Here is a 19921-nt window from a genome sequence, read left to right on the forward strand (position 1 = left end):
TTACTTTTATCCATTAGGTAGGTACATCAAAGTTCGCGCCGATATACTTTAAAAAAAAAGAATAACAAAAACAAGATGCAATGAATTGAGTTTGCGGGTAAAATATTAAAACAAACTTTGATTATGTAGTACAGTACTATACTCATATTTACATCTTAATCAAAATATAATATACATTTTACACAACTTAAAACCTACGCATTATTCGATTACTAAAATAAATTCTAACTTTTGTTACTAAAAGGTACTTACTTTTTGTACTAACATGTACCTACAGTAAAATAGATTTATTTTGATAAAGATATAATAACAAATACTTAACGTGCCTCAGTGGTACAATTATTTTTAGGCGGGTTTTACTACGCTGATAGTTTCTTTATGGATTTAACAAGGCAGGTATTTGACCGCAATCGCACCTGGTGTTAAGTGAGATGCAGTCTAGGATGGTACATAATTTGCCTTGTAAGTGTCTATTCACTCTCGCCTTGAAAAGGCCCGGATTATAGTGTTCGGAAAAGACGGGAAAGTCGGCACTAACAGATCAATATAAGAGTGTGTTATTAAAAATTCCTCAGTGAAGTTGATCGCCATGACGTCTCTCCTAAAACCAGCCTTAGAAGACCACATCCTAAGCGAACTTGGCGCAATGTTTGACCAGCGGCCTCCCAGGCAGCCGCAGCGAGGCCACGCAGCTCTTCGTGGCTGACAGCTCCTTCCTCAGTCGCACAATGTCGAGCTCAGCCTGCCGTTTACGCTAGAAATGTACTGGAGGATTATTGGCAAGAAGTTACAGAAGAAGCAGAGATGTGTGTGCTAAGCAGGGGATGAGTTTGTTAATAATGCATTATTACAACTAAGTAGAGATGCTTTAAAAGTGTTATTTTAAATATCACGAGCTAAAGTCTGGTCTGGCTCGCACACTCATTGGGGCGGACCGTTGCACAGTCGCGACAGCAATAAAATACGCGAGAGTGATATGGATGGGTGGCTTGGGGTCATTGGACGAAATTCTATCTACTCGGCGACCGGACTTTAGTGATAAACATGTACAATGTACATGGACTGCTCTTTCAGTCGTCAATTAATATTCCACTGTGCTGCCAACCGCCCGAATCATTCACAACTGCTCGAGCGGTTCCGGCGTGTAATACTGTTTAAGTAGTTTGCTATGCTTGAAGCTGTCGACACTAGCTGCTTCAAGCCGACCGTATTACAGGCCTAAGGGCTCTTTCAAATAAGACGTTTTTAAAGAAACGACCCTCTCAAATTTTTTTTATAAAGATATCCCGAAGTGTTGGTAGGGCAAGCTATATTTGGGACGTGTACAAGTGCCCTGGATAGGGCCTGTACTGAAGAACTATTTCATTTCATAATATAGCAGAGGCAAATGGAGGATTATAACCTGATTCAGATGATGATGGCCTTTTTGAGACAGAACTGCTTTGAGAAGATACCTTTAGCTCGTTGGCAAGGCGGGCCTCCACCTGAGCCACCCGTTGCCTCAGCTCGGCGATGTCGCGCATCAGTCGCGCGGCAGCCAGCTTGTTGTCCGCCTGAAAGCAATAGGCAAACAACTTTTCAAATCTTGTCTTTCTTCAAAACCTTAGGCTGGTTTTAGTGTCACGCGGACCGTCCGGTGCGGACTCGCTCCGCACGGCCAATCTGTATGAAATTCTAGGGAGCGTTTTAAATAGAGTAATGCGGTCCGGAGGAACCGCTCCGCTCCCTAGCAGTTCATACAAATCGGCTGTGCGGAGCTATCCGCACTGACAGTCCGCGTGACACTAAAACCAGCCTTATTTGGGATTAGCAGTCCCCCACAGAGACATTGGTGAACAAGTCTTTATGTAAAGTGTATTTAACGCTCTCAAAATTCTTGACTTCAGAGTCTAGTGTGAGTTTACATCAAACGGGCTCACTAGTGAAGTGAGCGTGTAAAAAAATGACATTAATGGGTGAATATCCCAAACACGTTTTTTACGCGGCGGAGCTGAGAATCGATGGGAGAAATGTAACTAGAGCGATGATTTTTTTTTCTGTTTATAGTTTAAACAGCGTTTTACACGATAGCAAAGTCTTCAGGACAATAGGTAGTTATTTTATGTGCTAAAAAAATTTTCAAAGACCCAAAATCTAATAGCGGTGGCGCGTCCTAACTCTATTTCTACTCATAAATTGTGTTATTCCTTCTTTCTCGGGGATTCTAATAATTTAAGAATAGTATAGCCATAAAATACATTAAATAAGACTTCCAAATGATATAAAAGAAATGTGATATTTCATATTTTAAGTGTTTTAAATAGCCTTTCAAAACTGTCCCACGAAAAAAAGCAATTACAGTGGCTCAATTTCGACACTCTCTTACTTCTCCAAAGAAGCTTTGAGAGACGTAGAGTTCTTCTTCCCTGCATCACTCAGCTGTAGTGTGTCCTCCTGATCGGGCTATAAAGACTTGCGACTTGTGGTATTGTTTTTCCAGCAGACCCGTAAAAATTCGTATAAGCGGCACAGGAATACAAAATTTTTCAATTTCGCTGACAAGTGTATGAGTGAAAGTTACTTACTTAGATGCTAAACGATTCTTTAACATGATTAAAGTTTGGTATTTTGTTGTATCTGCATACAGAAATTATTGATCAGAATGATAGTTTTCATTATAATTTGAATTTTGTAACAAATTTTTAATTTCGGTGGCGCAATTTCGGTGGCTCCGGTGGCGAATCTATTGCCAGAATTGGTCTTATTGGCTCTGGAACATTGTACCTAGGTCTACTAAGGTCTCAGCCATAACTACAATATCGTCAGTGAGTCGAAGTTGTGTGATGTACTCGCCGTATCTTGATACTGAGCTCGGTCTAGCTCCGAAGCTTGAAAACCTCTAAGTGGGAGGTAGTGAAGACTTTAAGAGATTATGGTGTCTCCAACTCTGAACCCTCGCAGTAATCAGATAAGTTTTGAGTTCTGATCTTGGGGGAGGGCTGATATGATGAAGTTTTCATACAAATACTTCAGAAGATGCATGTATCGACAATCAATTTGACGCCATTAAAGAGACTGTAGCACAGCCCAGGTCTTGACCGAATCGAAGAATGTACAAAAAGGCCAATAATAATGACTGATTATAGTCCTCAGTCTTCTGCATGACGCGGCATTAAATATGCACGTAGTATTACGAACGTCTTTTCGAAAATGAGGTTGTCTGGGAGACTGGATGTTGGATAGCGAGAGTGTCATATTTGAAGTAAAGCCCGAAGCAGGAGGCCTCACCTGACTCTGGACCATCGCCAACGTCCAATCCATTCCAGTCTCTACCGCCACCACCATGTCTTATTTTTTGGTTTATCGGCCAATAAACATGGTGGTATTTAAGGGAACTTTAGTACTAGCATTCCATCTGATTTCATAAGCTCAGTTGTGATTTCATTATCTCCTGGTACATACCTTGTTGTTTTTAATAAGGCATTCTAATCTCGCTCAAGCTAAAGTCTAGGATATCTTCGCTACAGTGTCGGAATAATCTCGATCTTCAGCCTAATTACTAGTAGTGCTTCTTAATCTCTCCTAGCAGCTTAGGCATTTACCAAAATGGTTCTGCTACCTTCCTTATTCATGTTGGTAGATATATTCAATTTGGTCCTCGCAAATACATACTTTAGATTTATTACAAAAAAATTTGTCTCTATAATACACTTTGTATCAGCGTGAGGACTTGGATGGCTATTTATACATCGATACTAAGCAAAATCTTAAAAACAGATAAGAATAGTTCTGAAACAGCTAAAATTTCCCTAGTCTCGTAGGTTGCAATCTATTCTGCCACTCGAGCTGAAAATTCGTGGGGTTTTGGAGCTGGATTGGCACTGGTCGTGGCTTAGGGTTCATCAGTCGACATCTTTTGAGCATCTTTTATTCGGAATTCTTCTATTTCGGTGATCACTTCTTCTTCTTCCTCGGTCCCTCACTGATGAGGATCGCGACCGCAGATAGTGTTCCTCCATAGACTGCGGTCATAAGCTGTGTGGTGATCGGAGAATGCACATGTGATTAAATTGCCTGTTCGTCTAAAAATGATTACTACATTTTGATTTTTGCAGTACTATTAGGGTGCAGCTCAGTACGCTTTTACAGTTCTGGCATCTTTTGCTAGGCCTTCTCTCTCCATGAGGCTGGCTGGATTTAGTCCTCCGTTTCTTAATTGTACTACTTTCATTTAGCTCATTGTCGCTAGGTTTGCATAGTTTTCCGTTAAATTAGCCTGTCACAAACATGTAATGTGTTAGTTCAGTAGCTGGTATAGATCTAAAAAAATTTTCATGCTTAATCTGCAGTTCGCATGGTCTTTAGCGAATAATTAGTAGCGTAATTCTGAGTGTCGGATAGGTATGATACCATCATGAAAACTTGGCTAACCTGGACCAACATTTTTACTTATGGAACATAAACCTAACGCCAACCTGGGGCAGTTGGTCGCCCTCCCGGGACTAGAGTTGGTTTCTGGGTTTGAGAGTCATGTATGATGTCTTTGTGATGAGTCTATAATAACGGGGCTGTTGGCGGCTAGAGCCAGAAAGTTTTGGATTTGTTCTCTATGGAGGGATTTTGCCGTTATCACCATGCTTAGCAGGCTGGTTGGTAGTTCGAGTATGGTAGTATAATACCTGGAAAGATGCTGCAGCCCACCCTCCAGTATTTTGATTGCTTAGTTGGCTCTTACGACTCACATGGGAAGATCTGATGCTTTTTTAGGGTCACAATACAGGCCTGAATATTGTTTTTAATTATAAACATCTTTACTGGATAATAATACTTAATTGATTACAAATAAATAAGTAATTTTAGACAATTATCCATAACATTCCGAATTCCGCTGTATAAATAAATTTCGGTGGATTGATTCTTAATTCCGGTGGCTCAAATACAATTTCGGTGGCTCTTGATAATTTCAAATTAACATATCTCGAGAAGTTTTAATAATATTTTGATCTCTACCATATCATTGAATAATACAAGTTATTTACTATTATTTCTGCCACAAAAACGTTTTGGAAAGTGGAAATTAAAATTCGCCACCGGAATTAGGCAAAAAACGAGTTTGTTGATATTCACCCTAATGTATGACGGATTGTACAGCGCCCCTAGCGGAAACGTTCAAGAACTAAATTTTCATACATTTTTTTAACGCGCATGTTTTGTTTGATGTAAACACACACTCAGTCCACAGAACTTTACCAGAGCAGAAATACCAAATAACTCTTCATGACAAATCCAATAGCAGTTTCATAGTACTTTTTTCATAGGTACCTACCATTCTTTTGAAAATACAAGACTTACTTTTTTGACTTTCTCTGTTTAGCTGTTGCCAACATAATCTGCTAAATTAATGGCCTGCCCAAAATGAAAATTACCTACCAGTTTAGCCAATCATCCAGTTTTCCACAGGCTAATGTAATCTCTCGGGGTTTGAAACATACTCACGCAGTACTGATTCATGACTTCCATCTCGTTTATCTGCCCATAGTGACCCCTTTAGGAGTCTTTATCATTACCTTGATGATATTCTCAGTATTGCAAGTCTGGTCTGCGGGTGCCACAGTTATTTGGTAGTATGCAGAGACACTATTAACACTATACTAAATTATACCTTGATGAGTACTTACAACTCTAGAAGGCGCATTTCTAGCCACACTGCGACTGACAGCATTTGGCAGTTCTGCCACTGAACACGGTGTGAAGAGGAGATTAGTGGGGATATCTCTCACTATCCCCTGGATAGCCTGAAAGAATAGGATACTTACTGGGTGGTCTAGTACCGGTGATCAGGGTTTTCTGGATAAATTATGGAGGGACGACCATATTTTGAGATTGTGATAAGATAAGTATCATGCGATCATGCTAAGACCCGTAATACCAGTCTTTGTGAGTCATTACATCAATTACTATAGGGATTTATAAACCATTTGTGTATGAGTAGCAACTCTAAATGCTAAGATTTTTTTAACTAGTGTGTGAAAGATAAGCTAGTTTGACCAAGGTCCAAGGGTGACGCTCAACGTTGTCTTTAAAAGGCTTAGTTAGTCTACTCTGTGTTTCCATGCCACAGAAGACCAGCATCGTGGCATTTTGACAGTCAGACAGACACCGAAGTCTAGAATATACAAAGCATGAATCATAGCTATTTGGTTCCGACTGTTAAACTTTCTAATGGATGTCTAGAGGCGAATAAGGATATGCAAACTCGGGGAGAAATACGCCAAGGGCTTCCTTTTTCATCTGGACATAAAGGAAGTATTTAGCCTACACTTCATTCTCGACCAGAAGTCTGGTAATTTGGCCAATGTCCTGCTACAGTGGAGTCTACAATGACCTGATGATGACTCCAAAAACTGGTCGCACGAGCCTATATTACCTGAGCTACACAAGTCCGTACATGTTTGACATGGTGCGCCTCTTCCCTCTGTAGATGTCGCTTCATGTGCTCGATGTCTGACATCAGGGTGTACTTCTCTTTCTCCAGGCGGACGTTGGCTTGTTTCAGAGCCTGCAACCAGATATAGACCTATAAAGGTAGCGTTAGAATGTATCTACAAGCATAGAATAATTACTTTGTACAAGGCACAGACTGTAAGGCCCGGTTTTCACCCAGGTGGAGCAGAGCGGAGAAGTGTTTTGAATAACCAATCAGATATCATTAATTCCACATCTCTCCGCTCTGCACGGCTTTAGCACCGCGCCTGCACCGCACCCACGACGTTGTCAAATTCAAAATAGTTAAATTATTCCACCCGACATTATCTCTCTTCTTCGCTCCACTCCATCTTGATGGAAACCGAGCCTTAGTAAGTTTTGGACAGTTTGTTCCAAAACGAAGGTTAAATTAAATTAAAACAAGAAAAGGGAAGATACAGTACGCATTTCGTTCTCCTTCTCTCGTTTCAGCCAAATGACGTCCACTGCTTGACAAAGGCCTCCCCCAAGGATTCGAACCGACCTCCGACCGGTCCTGCGCTGCCCGCATCCAGGTACTTCCCGCAACCTTCATCAAAACTAGGCCAAGACTGCACTACATAGGTCGATCTGGTGAACGATAAGAGCGTTGAGCTCCAAGTTTGAGCAAGTGAGACAGTCAGTGAGTCGGAAAATGACAGATGCTGCATGCCACAGCAATGCAATGATGTCCATTTGCGAGACTATTGCCGTATCTTCCCTTTTTGCAAGGCGTTACGTTATGGTACGTCCACGCAGTGGCGGCGTAGCATGGGTTGGCACCCGGGGCGATCACCCCCCCTCCAGTCCTAAGGCACCCCCTGGCCCCCTGGTACCCCCTAGGATTTTGGGGTTACCTACCGATTCGAAGACAATCGCACCCCCCCACCCCCCCGCATCATGACATAGACCGCAGTCTTGCCATGCAGATGCGCCAGTGAGTACTAATCTGCGCGACTTGTGTCACCCCCTGATGCTTGGCACCCGGGGCGGACCGCCCCCACCGCCCCCCCCTTACGCCGCTACTGTCCACACTGGGTCATCCTGCTTACCCTGCTCTTGAGTGAGCAGGATGTCGAGCTTGCCGCGCGAGCCCGTTCGCCCAGTGTGGACGCACCATTACGGTGCGGATAAGTGTGCGTTGTAGTATGGAGTTTCATACAAAGAATACAGACCGCCTAGCCTCGAGTTGATACAGTTACGACCCCTTTCCGAGTTGATAAGTGTGCTTCGTCTTTATGTCGACCCACTTGCGAGACGCTAATGCTGTATCTTCCCTTTTAAATTGTTTTAATCTCAGCTATCACAGTATTAATATTTTCTCCCAAACTTTTAGCCAACCACTGACCTTCATCTTCTCCCTCTTCTCAAACTGGCACTCCTCTATCCTCCTCTTGAGTTTCTTCCTCAACTCATCCAGGAGCCCGGAGAGAGTGATTCGGTTGGACTCGAGCTCTGCTCGCTGCTGGACCACTTGGTTTATGGAGGTGAGGAGTTTGATTCCTGACAGGGACAAAAGAAGAAGTACTTTAGGGCTAGTGCTTTTTCAGTGCATGAGGTATTGGAGCGGATGGGAGGGGTGATCTTGACATATGACATAAAAGAATGTAGAAATCTGAAGCACATTAAAATTTGATTTGATCTCGCTGACGTTTGATATCGCAAAAACCGTCCCATGCCGCTCCCATGCCAGGCACTGACAGAGTTAGTGCTAGACCATACTGAGAAGTGTCTTTTAAACAGGAGTATTGCAACCTCTCGTTCCCACCGCTGCAACTCCTGTGTAGCCAGGATCTACAGCTTGACCGCCAATAAAAACTCAACCAGTGTAGGTCAAGTATTTGTCCCGGGAGAAAGGTAAAAACTGTTATTGGACCCGCAAAGAAATTAATCAGAAGAACATAATTGGAGGCATTTGAAAAGTAGGTAATACGATCAAAGAACGTAACTATTAGCACACGTATCAATCAACCCGGAAAGGGATCGTAACCGTATCAACTCGAGGCGGTCAGTATTCTTTTTATGAAACTCTATACTGCAACGCACACTTATCCGCACCGTAACGTAAACGTCTCGTATGGTTGACAGCGCGCAAAAGGCGATGCGGTGTTGATCCCTTTCCGAGTTGATATCTAAGTCTGCTATGACCTTAAAGGCGCAAGGTAATGACAACACTCACTTTGCTCATTCAACCGAAACCTCTGTGCTGCAGGCTGGAAAGTGCAAGACTCGGGACTGGGTGCTCCAGAGTCCTGACCCTGGTACTGCTGGGAGATATAGTTCGGAAGGCTGTCCTGGGTATCCTGAATGGATAAGAAACTTGTTAAATAAACAAACTGACTCCTTTCGTTATTTAGTGTATCGGTTAAAAATCCAGCCATAACGAGTCGGATAAAATAATTGTTTTAAAAATCTCCAAAAATACCAAATGTTTTTAAATTTAAATCCTTTGACACGTTGCAAAAACACGCAGCTTACTAGTATGGGCACGTGTAAGGTGACGTCGCACTAAGCTACATTTAAATAAAATTAAGGCTTTTTAAATTTTCAAATCGATTTCAATACAATAGGTAGGGTCATGTGTTCAACAATGAAACACTAAAATTTCAAAGTCTCATAAAACTCTTATTTTCATAGATAGAAGTCTAATTTTTGACAGGTATGTAGAAAATTTTATTGGGTATAGGATGGCATTAATGTTTTTTTTAATTGATGTTTAATCAATCAGCAAAAAAATAAATTCACATAAATTGGAAATGTTTCATTGTGTCCACTGTTGTGTACACAATGAAACACCTCAAATTCAACAATGAAACATAATAATTAATTGTGTGTCAACAATGAAACACTAACAATTCAATATCTCGTACACCTTTTGTTTTTACAGATACAAGTCTAATTTTTTGAAGCTACATAGTTAACTTAGTTGGGTAGGTATCGGATGTCATTTATGTTTTTTTTAATAAATTTGTAATCAATTAGCAAAACAATAAAAACAAACATATTGGAAATGTTTCATTGTGTCCGTTCTGATGTGCACAATGAAACACTACAATTTCAACAATGAGACATTATAATTGAGTGATTGATTCATATTTATTGAATTTATGAAGTAAGTGAATAATAAAAAATGCCCGAGTTCAATCAAAAGGTTTTATTAATAATTGAAATTTAATCAGACTCATCAGATTACCTATGTCTATTATATTAATATATGTATTCTTATGTTATTTATTTTATCTAATGCTATGTAAGTATATTAATTAAACGTCATATTTATTGCACCGCCTTAGTCTCTCTACTCGACCTGTGGTTGACTGGCAGATAATGCCACCTGGCATTAAGTCCGCCACTGTACAGTTGTATGTGCAAAAGTGTAAATAAATAAAATAAATAAAAAATTACCTATAACTAGTTAAGATAACTCCTTACTATTTACTATTATATTTTTTTATATTATCTCCTAAATGATCACCTTTCTTCCTCTTTAGAGATTTAGTTCGCGCCATCTTAAATGAAAAATAAACATCAAATTTTAGGATAACCTAGTAATTTATAGCCTTAAAAATGATTATTTGCACGGACAGTAGATTTTGTTTGGTATATGGTATTATACAATCAAACAAGATGGTACACAATGAAACATTGTTTCATTGTGTCCATCATGCAACTGTTTCATTGTTGACTACATAGGGTTTATTTTAATAACCCCAAAAAAAAATCACTAATTTGTAACACTTTTAACATATAATTTAGTTCCACTTAGTCTATGATATATGTGTAATGCTAGGTAATCATGAAAAATATAAAGGACAATGTTCGTTCTCCATACATTGTTCGCCTAAAAACCAACAATTTTGACATATTACTACCCGAAAGCGAAATAATATGATTCTGTGTGTAAGAACAATGATTCCTGATGGACACTTGCCATAAAATTAATGATTAAGAATATTAAATCACAGCGATTTTATAATATGTCCTTTATGGCAACATGGCGTCTAAATCACATTGATTGTATTGTGTGAATGTATGAACACCGAGTCGCGAAAAATGTTTTGTATTGTCGTCACGCCGAGTCGCAGCCAAATAGTATAAAATAATAGAACAAGTTTTAGAAATACAACTCGGCCTTTCACTTTTATAATATGCCCACATATTGCACGTAAATAAACAACATGAATCATAGGTAGTTTCCACCCTTGATATCTGACACATGAAATAAACTCCTATTGTATTGTAGATATCGAAGCCAAATCGTATATAACAATAGAATGGGTTTTGGAAATGACTCGGGGTTCCACTTTTATAAAATACTACATATTGCATAAAAATAACACGAATCATGGGTTTTCTTTTCACTATTTACATCTGACATGAGATAACAAACTCCTATCTCCATGGCTACCGTCGTAGTCTATGCCAAAGACTACAATATTATAAGCAAGAAGTTTCAAACCTTAGCGGCTACAGTAACCCCTGGGCCACATACATCGTGATAACATTTGGTCGACACCGGAACGAAGTCTTGCGATTATGCAAAAAAGCACCGTATTCTAATGCGGCTATATCACGTTCAGCCAGGGTTTTAATTCGACTAAAGTCCTGACTAAAGACTGGAAGAAAATACGCAGCATTGTATGAGCACTTCGTGTTCGTTAAAGTGGCTTCAGTATCATAGAGTTTTCATAGCGTTTTCTTTCCAATAATCTCCGCAAGTAGCGCTGCATGATCTTTACAACATAAACGGCAATATTTATTATGGTGCCAAAATTATATGATTACTTTGGCACGTTATTATACACGTTCGAAGATTTGTCATTTTCATACATTTATTATTTTCTTAAAGTGCTGGAAAATAAAGTTATGGTATAATAATTTCTAGCTGTCCCAGCAACTTCGTCAATAAAAAGTTGTCTTGTCTTAAAATCGTAATATTAATTTCTGAACGTATCCTGTTTGACACCTATAATATCATTTGACAATAGTGGTAATGTTACGGTAAATGTGATAAATGTGAAAATTATGAATAATCGCCGGTTATTATGAACAATTACCTCATGATTTGGTAAATGTGATTAATATGAGATCATTTAGGTGTGTATAAAACTAAATAGGCGGCTTAGCGGTGGCCCAAGGGCCATCCCCGCCGCACCTTAACCTATTTTTTAATTTAAATCAAAACAATATGTTATGGGCATTATGGCAAAGTAATGTTACGCAAGAAACAGTCCAAACTCATTTTGCCAAATTACATTAATATATGATATCAAAACGTTCAAAATGTGTGGCTATACAAGAGCACTGTACACGAGCCGGTGTTCTCTTTTATGATATTTGTTAGTATTAAGGTTACATTATTAAATAAATCACTGATAAATGTGATTAATTTATCACTTTTACAGTCGAGACTGTCGGTAATTATTTATAATTTTTACATTTATAAATCACAATTACCGTAACAGTAATACGCATCGCAATAACGTCTATGTCTATACGCGCTACTATTATAAGGTATCATTTTGCATAGTCGCAAGACTTCACTCCGCTGCTTACAAATCAATGTCGCCTAATGTTATCGCAATGTGTGTGGCCCATAAACAGTGAAAATTATTGTGACATTGGCCAAGTCACAGAAGCCTATGCGAAGAAAGAGCACTTGAATGACAATGAAAATCAGGGTTACCATTTTGTAACATCTCCTCACTATTGAGGGTAACAAAATAACATTAATAATCTAGCCATTAATTACATATTATTAACTATACGAGAAAGTAAAGCAACATGCGGTTTTATTTTAATTTGTAAAATATTTGTAACAGTTTGTTCTAAGTTAAGTTTTACAGCAGAATTGCTGTTTCAGCTATCACTGTGAAGGTTTGGGAAAATAAATAAATAGAAAAAATATTAACATAAATATTTCTTTATTATTATCATTATGCCAATTTATGTTACACTGTGTGACAGTCTTTGACATTAAACAAACTCTTCTGCTTAATAATACGTTCCTACAGGGCGTTTTTATAGTTATTCTTGCTGATCAAACAAGAAGGGTTGATTCTATTACTGAAATACAACTAACTTTTCTTACATGACCAATATCAAATTCTTAAAAAAAATGACATCCTCGTGATGATGATAATTTCTATGGAGAGGTTTTTTTTTATCTTCGGTCCCTTGGGATAAGTTATTCCATTTGGGCAGTAAAATTAATCCTTTTTATTTCATTAGATATAAAAATAACACAAGTGTTTAGGAAAACTTCTTCTTTGGTATGGTATCACGGAGTTATAATGGCGGCAACTCTGTATAACTGACTTGTAACTTTCAAACAGTATGATAAGGGCACCACATTGGTTTTCTTTCTGAAAAAAGGCTTTCACTTTTAGTACTAACCCTTTAGCACTACATATTTAATTGAAATAAAAATACAATATACGCACAGAAAACTGAAATTGAGTTAACTGACGTGACATTTATAATTTGTTGACATTATGGCAGTTTGACATGACTAAGGATTGAAAAAGTTTTAATTGAAAAAGTAAATGACAATTTGATAACGATTCATAAGAATATAATCGATTAAAAATATTTATAAAATGTTCTGATACTTGCCTGTAGCGATTATCCAATCCTGGTTTCTACTGAAAAACTACCTCGTGGCAAGATTTTAATAAAATAATACAATCTTTATCTTCTCTTTCACAATCTATAAAAGTTCATTGGTCTATTATACATGTGTATGAATTGGCATAGATTACGAGAGACTGGAAACTATACTAGGTTGATTTAGTTTACTGACGTAACAACAGATGTTTCTCTCACTTCAACTGGCATTAGATTCAACATCGTATTCTGATACTTTTACAGTTATGATACGAGTACCATGATGTTTTCATTGTCAATGTCAGTTTATGGTCCCAATTCTTTTTATTTTATTTACGACCTTCGACCAGTTGGACACTTTAGATAGCTTCTTGTAGTAGTGTAGTAGTAATCTTTTTAGCTTTTTACGCAAATCTAGTCTTCAGAGCAATTTAGTCGATTTATTTTATTTTCAAAATCGATATTTAATTGTCTATGATGGCCGCAGGAACATCACTATACATGGACTCCCAGCAATAAAGTACGTTATTGCCTCGTACAGATTTATCGGCAAAAATTATGGAACTTGATAGGTTTTAGACCATGCCACGCACCAAAACGTCCGGAAGTTGTAATAGTATTATAGAGTAAACGTTAAAAGACTTATTTATTTAATTTTTTAATGCTCAAGTGTCCATTAACATGAAAGGGTGCTTAATGTATTAAAAAAATAAGAAAATTATTATGATGGGTTAATGTTTTTTGGCGGTTTTTGAGGCCATTTCTGACAATGTCCTTTATCAACCATATTTTTATCAAAAATCTTTAAAGAACGACAAAAATACTTGCCTTTTGGTGAAAAAAATAAATAATGCTCCACAGACATGTCTTCTCACACGTGGCGCGGACACGAACTGAGGTGCGGCGGGGTATTGTCGAAAGTATCCTTACGCGATATAGTGCACGATATGGCAACGCAGCATTTAAGAAATATTGCAATGTTTTATTGTGTACCATTGTTTCATTGTTGAACATCTGACCCTACCTACTTTTATAGATGGAAAAAGCTTTAAAAACTTAATTATTCAGTAAGTACCTACATTATAGTGCTCTTCAAAGTAGTTAGGGTAGGCGCATACCGTTGATTTTTCGCCGGCCGATAGTTTACTTAGTCGGGCAGTTGATCAGTATGGGCATGTATGGGAGTGCGCACACTACGCCGATTCGATTTGGCCGATTCTTCATACAAATTAAAAAATCGGGCACAACTATCGACCAACTAAATCAACGGTGTGCGCCTACTCTTAGTCGTCACATACCATTGACTTATATTTGGGCAGGTCATCTGATGTGAAGCGGACGGAATGGTTCCTGGACGCCTTCCCTGGCTGCATCACCTTCATGGTAACGCGTGGTAATCTGAAAAAAAAACATTTAAATTAACTAATTACCTAAGGCCCGATTCGACCAATATCCGAGAATAACTCCTGGTATAACTGGCACATTGACAGTTTCAGTATGGGAAATAGTATGTCAAAACCTCAGATCCTAGAATATGAGGTCAAAACTGACGATTTATTCTGAGATTAATATTTATTTACTCTTGTTTGGTCGAATTAAAGAAATAAATTTTAACTTACCTTTAATAAAATCCCTCGGTTTCGTCCGCCGCGTTGTGTAGTCGGTTGCTCTGCGCCAGTTTGCACAATTTATGTATGAACCGATTTCAGTTGGTAAACAACAGCGGGATTATACAGGGTGTTGGGGAAAGTTAAGTGGCAGAATTAACGTTTTATAAAATAGGTAATAATACCATCGATTTTCTTTTTCAGAAATAAAACACCTTATTCTTTTTTATTCACCTAACTATTTATTTCTTTCTTTATTTCTATTCATATTCTTAACATCAATGACATTTCCGCCTCTGTTGTCTAGTGGTAAGACCATCTGCTTTAGATGCAGAGGTATCGGGTTCAATCCCAATGGGGGCAGATTTTTCTGTTCGGTTTGGTTGGTGGTAGGGCTTGTTCTAAGTCCGTCTGGCTAGCTACTACCATCTTACCTAAGTCTGTCGCCATAACAACAATGTTCTATTGTTGTGTTCTGGCAGTAAGACGTAAGACAGTTCCTCTATAGTTGAGGATTCTGAGTGAAGCTCGCTTCCACCTTCGGCCTGATCGTCACTTTCCATCAGGTGAGATCAGGTTCAGGCTAGTAGCTTCCACGTTGTGAATAAAAAAAGTTAACCTTTGGGCTATACAGAAAAATCGTTTATTAGTTGTTGTAAGTAGGTAGGTACTATTTAGTACTTTTACTTCTGTATCATTTATCATCAAAGTTAGCCTAAATATTTTTAAAGTTTATCAAAACACGGAACACCCTGTATACGGCATCCCAGCCAGTCGTACTTGGTACGGGCGCGCGTGAGGGTATCGTAAAAAATAAAATCATAGCCGACCATTTTGCCAATGATCTGCCATTTTGGACGGCATTATGCAGTAAGAATTTTTATAGTAGCTATTTTTTAAAGTTAATGACAGTAATTTTGGGACTTAGATCCATCCCTTAATGCTTCCTTAAATCCCTATTATGAGTAGTATTACATTCCTCTAGATTTGGCATCATCAAGACATCCAATCATCATCATCATTTCGGCCATTCTCAGTTGAGCTAGTTTTTGCGTGTCCGGGCTGTTAAATCGTTAAAAATGACAAATTACTTAACAACCCTATCCAGTTGTGCATAAAATTATAGGCCTCTATTTTAAGTATTTGTGACTAAATTAATTTCATGAACCTCTGTTCTCTAATTACCGTTACGCGTCCGCACACCGACTTAATGTTAAAAGTTGGCTGTAATTTTTATGTCGTATAGATTTGGTTTACTCCATTCAACATTTTAAAGAGTATAAAAGTTTGTCTTATGCATAGCAAAATATCTATTCAATAGAACCATTCTGTAAATAATTAGAATTAAAAAACTGCTTGTCCGAGCGAAAGTCCTAATTCCCGTGACGTTTTCTGTTTTTGGGCACACAAGCCTAAATAATAATATTTGACACATCATTTACGCGCGCGGCGCGAGCCATTAGTTAGTTCTATGACCTGTTAGCAAGTAGACGTCTATTGCGTTAGCGTACCGTCGATGAAATGCGTAAGAGTATAATTACCATATCTTTGGTTTTCAATTTTTCTATTTACCATGTCCTTATTTTTACACTAGATTTTTGAAGGTAGATCCACGTTGTTAATTTAAATAGAATCAGTACTCTGGCCTCCATACGTTGTAGTAAGACAGTATTTTCATACCCTGCAGATTTTGGAAATTTTGAAGAAAAACTATCGTTTTATAATTTCCATGTACTAATTACCATATATTTATAATCACCGTTGTATGAAATTATTACCTACAAATTGCACTCACGATTGAATAAGTATGATGATAAAATATGAAAATATATACCTAGACAGACACAACTTTACGGACTTTTCTTCTAATCTGACATCAAAATTTTGAAAAGCTTTCGTTAGAGTAACCTCGAAATAGATTCGATTTCATGACGAATGTTCAGCTTCAGTTGCTGCATGGTTGTTGGATTTTAGAGTATATTTTAACCCCACAAAAAGAAGTTGAAATGGCCAGGAGATGTCACCCCTGCGTGAAACATGTTGCGTACCAGATATTTATTCTTACTATTAATATCATTGATATTAACATGTGAAATCATTAATTAATTCTATTATAATACTATTAAAATCTATCCATAATATCTTTGCCCTAAGAAGATGAGATGTCCAACAGTAACACCTACCTGGCGTGATCACATTAAGAAGAAAAGGGAAATGAACAGACATTGGATGGGCCTTTTCAAGACGAGAGTGTATAGGCACTTTATACCATCCTAGACTGCATCCTACCTGCTTTTTTATGCATAGAAAAAACTTCGTGATATGCAATGGATACTGGGCAGAGGAAGCTTGGAGAACAAACTATATACAAATGCATCCTAAGACCCATGTAGACATATGGCATCGACTTAGCCTCGCAAATGTAGAAATACTTTAACATTTTCAAAATAAAGTATTAAAAATCTTGAGCTGTGCACCTTGGTATACAAAGTCCACTGAAGTGATACCAAACGTCAAAGAGGTTGTAGAAAATTCCTGTAAAGCTTACAAACAAAGACTAGAGTGTCATGAAATCTACTTGCTGCATCCCTTCTAAATTCTGAGAACTCTACATTCAGGCTCAGGAGCAAGCGAATAACATCAATCTGAAAACTTATTGTAAAAGAATCGAGATGACTAATCATGGGATATGCAAAGCTGGAACTGTCATTATTACAAATTCAATTTAATCTGATAATGGGTGATTGCTGATCGCAGATAGATTAAAAAGAGGAAAAAACACTAATATAATTAATAAATTTTTCGATATATGCATATCCGAAAAGTCAAATTTGTGAGACCTTCTGATCCATTATCTGTATCCATCGTTTGTACTATATTGAAAGCAAATAAACGATGATTCAGATTCTGATTCAGCTAATTGCTCTCATTTGAAATGTAGTGTAGGTATGTAGTTCTTGCTGAAACTAAGTGTTCCTGAGCCTCGATTCTTGCAGTATACTAAGATATTTTCAATCTTGATACAAAAAATAATATAAATTAGTGTTTTTCTTTTTGCAGAGGGTTATTAAGAGTACCTACAGGGTTTTTTATGACGCTATATATTTGTGTACAAATTTATCAATGCAAGATGTTGTTTTTTTGCTATTTTACATATATTTTCTAATTACCGTTAGATTAAGTATTAGCCTTATCTAATTACCGTGACCATAAAATTTTTGGGTCCCATTTACGCGAAAACCGCTTTGAATAATTTGACGCCTTTACGATTGTTAAATTCGTACTTTTCATGTGTTTTATATTTAAATGAGTTTAAGTCAATTAAGCCAAATTTCAAAAATGATATGGTAATTAGGCTGAGAACGCCTAATCGTGAGAATGACCGATTTCAGCCACAGGACGTCCACTGCTGAACATAGGCCTCCCCCAATGACTTCCACATCGCACGGTTGGTAGCATCATCCAATGCTTTTTTACATTTTTCCAAAATGACTGATGATCCTAAAAAAAAGCAAGTGACTAGCAAATCAACCCGGTTGAACTCGGAATAGGATCAACACCGTAGATAGCTTTTCGCGAGCTATCAACCGCCAGTGCCGTATTATCCATAAGGCACTTTAGGCCAGTGCCTAGGGGCCCACTATGACCAGGGGCCCAGCACTCCCGATTAAAAAATGAAAAAACATATGTTAAAGACGATGTATCAGAAAAGGTCAATTTTCAAGAAGTTTTTAACGATTTTGTATCCAAAAAAATTAGAAAGGTTAATATTTAAATATGCTTCATAATCAGTACAATATGTACCTACATTTTTATTTTTTAATGTTTTTATAAAAATATGCAAGATTTTCCTATTCTTTGTTTCATTTTTAAATGACTCCGATACTTCGTCCTGTAGATTGTGGCGAAAGTCTTTTCACTTGAAGGAAGGCTTATACCTTTGCGATAATGATGGTGGTACCTTCATTCAATTTCTTAATGTAGACGGTAAACATTTCCAAATTGCGTTGTTGTGGTATGAAAAAGGGGGGGCCCAAAACGAGCCGTGCCTAGGGGCCCCGAGATGGTTAATCCGGCCCTGTCAACCGCGAGGCGAGGTGTTTACGTTACGGTGCGGATAAGTGCGTTGCAGTATGGGGTTTCATAAAAAGAATACTGACCTCGAGTTGTCAATACGGTTACGATCCCTTTCCGGGTTGATAAGTGTGCGACGTCCTTAACGCATCACGTATTTGATGTCACGCTCCTCAGCAAATTACATCTTTTAGTCGGCCGAGATTTAGTCCCTATTCTAATTTATCAAAGATTGAAGAATCTACCGATACCAATGTGAGCACTTTCATACATGTCCGTCCATACTGATTAATAAGCCCGACCCACTATCAGCCGACAAAAAATAATAAATTATGATTATTCCCTACTGCATAACCCGGTCCAAGTTTGACATCATTTGGCATGGCGGAGTTATGATTAGAGGGCACGCTATGGCGGCACGCACGCTCCCTCGTTACGTTAAGGGAAGGTTATTTGCCTAAATAATGCACAAAAACCCTAAATATCTACCTTATAAAAGCGAAAGGTCACTGGCTGACTCACTCATCACGAAATCTCAGAAACTACAAGTGCTAGGTGTCTCAAATTTTGCATGGGGGTTCCTTTTAGAACGTAAGGTGCTCCTCACTAAGACGGGATTTTGCAAAATAAAATTCAACCCTTTAGGAGGTAAAACGGGGACCAAGCGTACGTAGTCGCGGGCGGCCGCTAGTGCACTACAAACGTGTTAGCAAGCTGAAGATGAGCTGACGGCCGATGGGGCAGCAAGGTTCTGGAGTGGAGGCCGCGTATCTACTGGCTATCGCAGCGTAGGATGTCAGTCTGTCACAAGGGGGACAGATGATTAAGTAATTAGTGTTTCTGTGGCTCTAATTTTGTGGTTGACGATTTGCTAGTTGTTGTTGAAGATAGAGGAATTCTCCCTGTCCTCTCTGCCTACCAACCAAAGTTACAAAAGTTGTGACATATTAACTATAATTCCGAAATCGCTTCGTTAGTTTTTGTGGAATTACTTCTGTAGTAAGTAACTGCGCATTAACATAGTGCTTAAAAGTCGATCATTTGTTTTGGTTTGTCTAATATTGCAAGGTTCAGATTCATTATTCATTTTACGAGTGGGTAATTTAGGAAGACCTTAAAAGGTGTTGATTTCCAACAGCCATGCAATCGTT

At 38.2% G+C, this 19921-nt stretch overlaps 1 protein-coding gene and 1 long non-coding RNA gene across 2 annotated transcripts; both read right to left on the reverse strand.

The window, feature by feature from the left end:
• Nucleotides 1-628: 628 nt before the first annotated feature.
• LOC135085896 (uncharacterized) lies at nucleotides 629-9502 on the reverse strand. Its single transcript, XM_063980681.1, has 7 exons — nucleotides 9485-9502; nucleotides 8663-8786; nucleotides 7832-7986; nucleotides 6407-6538; nucleotides 5658-5774; nucleotides 1455-1553; nucleotides 629-754 (listed from the first exon to the last, which is right to left on the reverse strand). Exons 1-7 carry the CDS (start codon nucleotides 9500-9502, stop codon nucleotides 629-631), a joined length of 771 nt encoding a protein of 256 aa, XP_063836751.1.
• A 120-nt stretch (nucleotides 9503-9622) lies between these two features.
• On the reverse strand, nucleotides 9623-10287 carry LOC135085849 (uncharacterized). Its single transcript, XR_010260234.1, has 2 exons — nucleotides 9889-10287; nucleotides 9623-9676 (listed from the first exon to the last, which is right to left on the reverse strand). It is a non-coding gene; the product is annotated as an uncharacterized LOC135085849 (long non-coding RNA).
• Nucleotides 10288-19921: the final 9634 nt, after the last annotated feature.

The sequence above is a fragment of the Ostrinia nubilalis genome, chromosome 30, assembly GCF_963855985.1.
Source record: "Ostrinia nubilalis chromosome 30, ilOstNubi1.1, whole genome shotgun sequence".
In the NCBI taxonomy this organism is placed as follows: domain Eukaryota; kingdom Metazoa; phylum Arthropoda; class Insecta; order Lepidoptera; family Crambidae; genus Ostrinia; species Ostrinia nubilalis.

Coding starts and splice junctions, on each gene's coding strand:
- LOC135085896 (XM_063980681.1), bottom strand. Junction 6,539..7,831: donor AGAAGAGGGAGAAGATGAAG/GTCAGTGGTTGG, acceptor ATCTGGTTGCAG/GCTCTGAAACAAGCCAACGT. Junction 755..1,454: donor GCCTTGCCAACGAGCTAAAG/GTATCTTCTCAA, acceptor GTACATTTCTAG/CGTAAACGGCAGGCTGAGCT.